This window comes from Lepisosteus oculatus, chromosome 29 (genome assembly GCF_040954835.1).
Source record: "Lepisosteus oculatus isolate fLepOcu1 chromosome 29, fLepOcu1.hap2, whole genome shotgun sequence".
NCBI lineage: Eukaryota > Metazoa > Chordata > Actinopteri > Semionotiformes > Lepisosteidae > Lepisosteus > Lepisosteus oculatus.
The window spans coordinates 9513855-9521893 of NC_090724.1; the positions used below are offsets into that span (position 1 = coordinate 9513855).

Sequence of the window (8039 nt, forward strand, 5' to 3'; positions counted from 1 at the left end):
TGCTATACTGCTTCTGACCAGCAGGGGTCACCCATGGGACACTGCAGTGTCTGTAACCAGCTGAATAGGCCAAGATCCTCCCCCGTGCAGCAGCAGCAGCACAGGAAAGCCCACTGGAGCTGGGCTGGGGGAGCCGCAGATGAAACCTGACCTGGGGTTCAGACTGGGCAAGAGCCGCTGGACTATTGCTAACAAACCCCTGCAGGGGCAGCAGCTGGCCTGTCGCACCCCCGTTCAGAAGAGAGCAGAAAGGCTTCATGGACACACCTCAGCCTCCAGGTACCACGCAGGCAGATCGCTGGAGACACACACAACCCCCTGCTGTCACACCAACCCCAGCGCAACTACACCACAGTGTTCCAATAGGACAGCTGTTCTAATAAAGATTTATTTTCCATTTTTAAATAGATTTACAAAACATAAGAAAAAAATACAAACGGGGAAAACAAGCGATCGTCCAAAATCTCGACACGGGCACATGGACGGGAAGTGTAAACAGTCTTGGAAAGGGAGAAAAGCAGCCGGCAGGCAGATGGCGCAGGGCCGAGCACCGACAGCAGAGGGCGCTCCGCGACCTGGCACGGCTGCTTTCCCAGGAAGTTAAAAGAAAGGACAGGGAAGATAAAGGACAAAACCACAATCACCCAGAGACCTGAGCATCTAAAACAGCCTTAAAAAAAATTATTCGCTCATTCAAAAAAGAAAACTTGAGAAGGATCACTGAAGACAGAGCAAAACGGCTTCACATTCAGTTTGAGACGTGTGCCCCTCTCGCCAGGCTGCCCAGGAGCCACACAAATCAGACCCAGAGCCCATCCCTGCGCCCTGCTGCCAAGCGCACGGAGGGGAAACCGCTGGACAGGCTGTACTGCCCTTTCCACTCGGACCTCCGGTCAGGTCACCGAGCTCCACCCACCACGGCCTCTCGACGAGCTGCACTCAGCGCAACAGGAGCAGCAGACGAGAGACGGGGCTGGCGCTTGAAAAAGAACAGGAATAAAAAAATACCCTTTACACTGATCTACGATTGCCAAGTTCAGATTTTACAGATGAGTGAGCCATCACCACACGAGAGGAGGAAAAGGAGGGTCCCATTCCCAAATCCCTCTGCACTCCGTTCCTGCTGAGCCAACAAAGAGCCAACACCCCCCCGACCTAGCGAGCATGCGGCAGGAGAGCCCGTCGCAGAGGAGCGGAGCGGACATGAAGGAATAGGATCCTCTGGAGCCTTCTGGTGGAAAAACTAGAGATTATAAAAGGCAACAAAGGCAAAAATAAACCACAACTATATTGCAAGGAGTCCTCAGCCCGCAGTGAGAAATCCTCCTCACCACACACTACCAGTTTCCGAGCGGTTTCTCCCTCAGGGCCTGTGGTCAATATCAGGAACACCAGTGTTTCCCCAACAAGAATTCCGGACCACTCCGAGCCGAGCTCGGGACACAAGCCCTGCGGAAACCGGAGCCGAGAGTCGGATCCTCAAACTACAGAACACACACAGAACCGGGAAACCCAAAGCACTGGTTCAGAAGTCTTTAGAACTGAAGCTTTTAAAAACTGGGGCAGCTGTGCAGGGGGGCAAGTTCTTAGTCCATAGGGGTCGGGGGGTTGGAGGTGAGAGGTCGGCGCCGGTGGGGCGTCAGGACTCCTCCGTCCCCGAGTCGTCTTCGTCATAGCAGCAGTCCTCCTCCTCCTCGTCCATGTCCTCGTCGTAGTAGTCGTCGTAGAAGAGGTCGGAGCCCTCGTCGGGGGCGGGCGCCCGCGTCTGCACGCAGTACTCCGCCAGCGTGGTGGGCACCCTCACGCCGTCCCGCTCCGCCTCTGCCTTGGTGGCCAGCACCTGCTTCCTGGAGACAAGACAGCGCGGTAACGGGACATGCCCCCCCCTCGGCTCGGCTCGGCCCGGCCCGCTTGCCACCCCCTGCCCTGGCCCGCGCGGACCCACCTGATGATCTCGGTGTACTCGCGGTCCTTGCCCTTGCTGTCCCGCCACTTCCTGTACATGACCGAGGCGTCCACGTTGGCGGGCGAGAAGGTGTTGGGCTCGTTGAGCAGCGAGATCACGCTGAGCAGGATCGTCCTGTGGTGACAGAGGGGCAACGGGGGTCAGCATGACCCAGCTCCCGTGCGGAGAGCACTGGCCGGCAGAGGAATCCTACTCCGTTGGGCCCCTGAGCAAGGCCCTTAACCCCAACTGCTCCAGGGGTGCTGTATAAATGGCTGACCCTGCACTCTGACCCCCAGCTTCTCTCCCTGTCTGTGTCTCATGGAGAGCAAGCTGGGTATGCGAAAAGATTAATTCCTAATTCAACAAATTGTACATGGCCAATAAAGTGATCTTATCCGATCTCTGGCTAGTCACACCTCTGTTGCCGTGCCGACAGGAATAACCCATCTGCCCAGGGGGGTGCAGCAGGAGCTCGTTAACGGGGTGAATAATGAGGGAGTCACGAGGCTGTGGAGGCTGGGGCGCCCCTCCTACCTGACGTTCTGTGTGGGGTTCCAGCGCTCGGAGGGCAGCTCCCCACTCTGGGGGTCATCCACAGGGGGGTGCAGGATGGAGATGCAGACGTCACCGTTCTGATGGGGAGGGGGAGATAGTTACTCAAAATATTAAGTCACACACCGACCCCCTGGGGTCCCAACACCCCCAGAACCCCTCCAGCTTCCAAGAAACCAGCAAGCTCCCCCAGCCCACCCCCCCAAGCAGCCCGAAGGACGGTACCTCATAAATGTTGGGGTGCCACATCTTGGTCAGGAAGCGGAAGGCAGGTGGGGAGTAGGGGTAGTCGATGGGGAACTTGATGCGAGCCTGAGATTGAAAAAGCAAAGGTCAGTAGGAACCCAGCGCCCCCAAACCCCCACTGGCTGGGAATCTGAACCCCCTCCGGGTCAGCTCGAACCCATGTCAGCAGAACGGCGAAGCCTGGAGCACCACAGGACTGATCCTGGCTGCAGACCCAGGACTTTCATGAAGGGAAAACGTGTACGCACACATCCTGCGCGGGCGCCCTGCATGGGCACGCCAACCACAGAGGCGCCAAGTCGACTAGTCTGCGATTCTGAACTCAGCTGGAGCAGAACCAGGACTGAGCCGGAGGGACTCTGGGAACGCTCCCGACCCGCGGAGAAGTGTGGGAGTTCGATAATCCCGCCATTAACTCGGGTTTGGCTCACTCGCCGGCGCAGCACACTCAGACCAGCTCCGCCCATACCGACACTGGGGTGGCCCAGCCGAGCCCTGCCCCTCCACACCCCCGGGACGGAAGGGCTCAGACCCGCCTCTACACAGAGACGAAAACAGCCCAGTCCACAGCCTGTGGCCTCCTGCCACAGCGGGGCATCGCTAAGGCACAGAGCAGAGGAGTGACCACGGGCCCAGAGGAGTGACCGTACACACACACAGAGACCAGAGGAGAGGGAGCTGTGGTTTTAAGAAGCCAGGGGGTAACATCTCCCCTGAGGACACTGAACCCCCATCTCCTCTTCTCTCTCCACCCCCCAGCAGCACCACCCAGCCTGGTGGAGAGGGAGCTGAGCCGAAACGGCCCGTGACTGAACACTGCAGGAGCAGTCTGTCCAGACCTGGGCCAACCCGACCCTCGAGGTGCTGAACACAGAGAGGTCAGAACAGACGACTGCATCCTGGGACATTCCTGCAGGTCAGCGATCCACAGCACCTGGGGAGCAGTGGATCCTGAAGGACAGACCCTCAGCCCTAAGTGCCCACTACTGGTGAGGGGTGGGGAAGCAAGAAGGGGGGTCCAACACTGCCCCCCAGGAGCCACGGTCAGAGCGCTCAGTCCGGGGGCAGGCTTGCTGTGGGCTCTGCAGGATGACTCGGTCTGTGCAGAGCCCCTCGAGTGCGGCTTCACCTCAGAGGTCAGCCCAGCCCACCCCCGAAAAGGCCAGAAAATAACCAACTGGCCAATCCCGACCTGCTCCACACTCCCACAACTCTCCGTGTAAAGAATGATCCTCCATGTCATTTCCACTTGTGTCCTGGGTTCATGTCTGCTTGTCATGTCCACAGCTGGTCTGATCCAGGCAGAGCTAGAGCAGCTCACTAACAGTTTCACTGGCCCTCCAGAACCGGCACTGGACAGCCCTGATCCAGTCCGGGGTGCTGAGCCCCCAGGCCTCAAACCACAGGCTGCTCCCCCTCCAGGCCTCCACAACAAACCGCCACAGACTTCCGCTGAATTCATTTCCTGGATTCAAGCCCTCGGCTGGAGATCCTGTTTCGGGGAGGTTCCTGAAACCTGTTTCGCTCAGGCAGGAAGAGAGCTGACAGGATTCCCGAAATCCTAGCCTCACCGCGCATTCCTGACATCCCAGCGGAATCTGTCACAGCTCTGCCAGCCTCCCCTCCTCGGCCCACGCAGGCCCAGCCTAGTCCCAGGCAGGGTTTGTGGGTCACTCCCTTGCGCCCCCATTTCATTCACTTAGCCAGCTCCCCGCCTGCAATCCCTGCCTGTCCACCACTTTCCTGGCGCGACTGACCAACTGACCACAAGCTCAGGCCAGTCTAGCACGGCCTGGCCAGCTCTCGCGGCCCATTGGCTACTCCAGCCGTGAGGGAAGTGATGTCACCCCTCCCCGAGGAGAGCAGGCGATGACATCACAGCCCGGGACCTGGTGTCAGCCAGCAGTTTCCTGTGACATCACACGGGGAAGAAGGGACATTTCCAGAGCCTGGGCTGTAGGGGGGCTCTCCTGAGATCTGTGGATTTTTTTTTATTACAGTTTTTGGTGTGAAGGTCTGGAACCTGCGCTCCAGTTTCTGATCAGGATTTCAGCAAACCTTTTCAAACAGCCCTGCGTTCCAATCAGGGCCTAGCTTGTGGATCTCAGAACAATACAGCATCTTCAGAGGGGTCTAAACCATCGTGCTCAGCATGTGGGGTTCCCCTACCGCCCCCCAACTCCGGGCACGAGCGAGCCAAGCAGGCCCAACTAGGACAAGTGACCCCCCCCCCACGCAGGGCTGTGCGCTCCCCCGGGCCCCGCATCCCCTCCTACACTGTTGCTGGGGAGAGAAAAGACGCGAATTCTCCCCAACAAAGGAGCAAATGGCTCCTGTCTGAGCAAAGAGCCGCCGGACCCGACCCGCAGAGGACAGGTGGGCAGGACGTGGCGCGGAGTCCAGCGAGAGTCCAGTAACACGCTCAGTCCTGATTATCGGCTCTGCAACTCGAAACACTGCAGAGCAGGAGCACAAACCAGACCCCCCCCGTTTTTATCAAGCACTGCACGTAGCAAAGTCATATCACGACGCGTTTCCCAGTGGTCAGCCCCCGGACACAGTGGTCAGCCGCGCATTAGGACAATTCAGAAACAAACAGAGGACACGCGGCAAACCCGAACCAAGCGAGAGATTCACACCTCCGCGGTTCACTAGGGGGGGGTTGGTGAGACCGGTCGGGTCAGCCCGTGTCCGAGCCACTGCCCCCCGCAGTCGGGTACCCCCGGGGGGGTCGGGACACCAGCGCAGCCCAGTCCGGAGCTCAAACGGAGCTAAAAATACCAGCGCAGCAGCGCGGAGGCTTCAACCCGCTGGGGAGGTTTAAATATTAGAACAAAGGAGCCCGGAGGCTCGGGCGGGGGGAGGGGCGGACGGGCCCGACCCGGCAGGGAGAGCTCCCGGAGACAGCCGGTTCCTTTGTCAAGCGCAGCTTCCAGGACAACTCGCGTAAAAACACTAATTAGGCAACAAAGGAATCGTTAATGAGCGCACCGCACTGCCGGGGAGCCCGAACCTGCCGAACAAGGGCCGGGCCGGGCCGACCGGAGAGCTCCCGGAGACACGCAGGACCGCGGCCGCCGCCGCCTCACCTTGAAGTAGCCCCCTTCGTAGTGGGTGTTCGGGGGCCCGAAGATCGCGACCTCCCAGTTGTAGAGGTCCGCCTCGTCCACCAGCGTGATGCGGAAGCCCTCGACGGGCTCCTCCTGCAGGCTCTTCAGCTCCAGCATCAGCGCCTTCTGCGAGCTCGCCACCGGGCCGTGCTGCGCCATGCCGCCGCGGCTGCAGCGCTCTGGCAACGGGGATCGGGAGCAGGCCGGCCTCTGGCCCCGGCAGCAGCACACCCTGCGCGTCTGCTCTCACTCCGGGCTCAGCACGGCCGCACAGGCTCGGAGACCCAACCCGCGTCCGAGGCGCCTGGCTCGGCTCGACTCGTCCGCGACTGGTCCGCCCGATCCGAGATTCACAGGCAGCGGGCTGAGCTCACAGAGCCCTCTTTTTCTCTTTTAGGGGAAACAAAAACTTAAAACAAAATAAACAGGCAAGCGGATGTCCGGCACAGTCTGAACCCCCTCCTCGCTCGGCTAGCGGCTGCGGTCTGCTGCTGAAGTCGCTTCGCGACAAAGGCAGCCCAGCAGTGCGGAAGCGCGATCTTCTGGGAACTGTAGTTCGATCGGAGGCTTGTGTGGATCCCAACACGATTCGCCGAATACCTGGTGCTCACCCCGTAGGCAGATGCCTATTACAAGTGCGTCGTCCTCTTAATTAGTGTCAGGCGCTTGTGTTATCCGGTGTATCGATCGCACGATCAAGCTTTCGTGATCCCGAGATAGCAATGAAGGACTACAATCCCCGCACACCCGCTCGACAGCCACACGTGAGTCGTGGGACAGCTGTTGTGACGTCATAGAGGTGGTTGCTGGGTTTGGCTTGTGGTGGCAGGAGGAAGTACGCTACGTCACCCCGAGCTTGTTTTTAACTCCCATTACCAGGAAAACAGAAAAACAAACTTTGCGCCGCGTATGAGTTTAGTTATCAGCTCTCAGATCCTCAACACCACCGATATATCATTCAGGGGGAAAGAAGTTTAAAAAATGTTGCCAACTACGTGTTAAAATGCCAATGAATTTAACTGTCGGTTATTATTTTTTATTGAGTTCATCCTGTGGTGACCACGTTAGCAGTGTGATAGCTTGTGTAGTGTGGAGCCCGATGAGAGCAATTCACATTTCATTCAATACAATTAAAAAGAATCATGGCCCCCTAATAACCCCCATCTCTGAACTGGCTTCATCACTCTGCTCTCCTCCCCACTGAGAGCTGGTGTGTGGGGAGCAGACTGGCGCATCATCCAGGTGGGTGTGGAGGGGATCCCCATTACCTGTAAAGAGCTGAGTGGAGTGTCCGGAACAGCGCTGTTACTGTAAGGATTATTATTCAGAACACTCAGCCCTCTGCTCTGCCCTGTTATGACCTGCGCAACTCATCTGTGGTCCTCCCTACCCCTCCTCCACTATTACACCACCGATCTGCCCTCCCTCTCTCCACTCCTACACCAGCAATCTGCCCTCCCCCCTCTCCACTCCTACACCAGCAATCTGCCCTCCCCCCTCTCCACTCCTACACCAGCAATCTGCCCTCCCCCTCTCCACTCCTCCACCAGTGAGCTGCCCCCTCTCCTCTCCCCTCCTCCACTTCTACACCCGTGATCTGCCCTCCCCCTCCCTCTTACTGGGGACACTGTCAGCTGTGCACTAGTTACCCTTCCTCACTGCACTTACTGTGATTGAGGCCCAGAAGACGGGGAGAGCAGGTGACCCGTGCGGCTCACCCCCTACCACAGGACTCCAGCTCAACAGAACACCATCCTGCCTCCAGAGCACTGAGTCAGCACTCCGACCGGTGTAGTGTGCTGAGTCACCACTGGCTCTCCAGGGCCCCCCCAACTCTACAGCCACCTCTACAGCCTCCTGCTCACTGGCAGACTTCGATGTTGGAACTAGCCTATAAAACTAGGGGAGTCACTTATCGGGGTAATAAACATTGCATATTGTTAAATACCTGTACATTCCTTTTTCAAGGATACTTCAGTTTTTATTGAATGCTCACTCATCCCAGCCAGTGGCATCAAAGGTCCAGGGTATTAATTGAAGTCACCAGGGCCGGACACATCTCCGATACTGTTTTCCAGCAGTGCTGCAATCGCGACAGGACAGTTTACAACACAGTGGAATGAGCTGGTGATGATCAGCACAGACTTACAGTCCTTATCCCTCATTCTGGGTTCACTGCAGCC

At 58.2% G+C, this 8039-nt stretch overlaps 1 protein-coding gene across 1 annotated transcript; it reads right to left on the bottom strand.

The window, feature by feature from the left end:
• Positions 1-370: 370 nt before the first annotated feature.
• On the bottom strand, positions 371-6593 carry LOC102689223 (cell division cycle 34, ubiqiutin conjugating enzyme). Its single transcript, XM_006639886.3, has 5 exons — positions 5836-6593; positions 2726-2812; positions 2483-2580; positions 1946-2080; positions 371-1847 (listed from the first exon to the last, which is right to left on the bottom strand). The coding sequence occupies exons 1-5, from the start codon at positions 6013-6015 to the stop codon at positions 1640-1642; spliced, it is 708 nt and encodes a 235-aa protein (XP_006639949.1). The 5' UTR covers positions 6016-6593; the 3' UTR covers positions 371-1639.
• Between the last annotated feature and the right edge of the window lie 1446 nt (positions 6594-8039).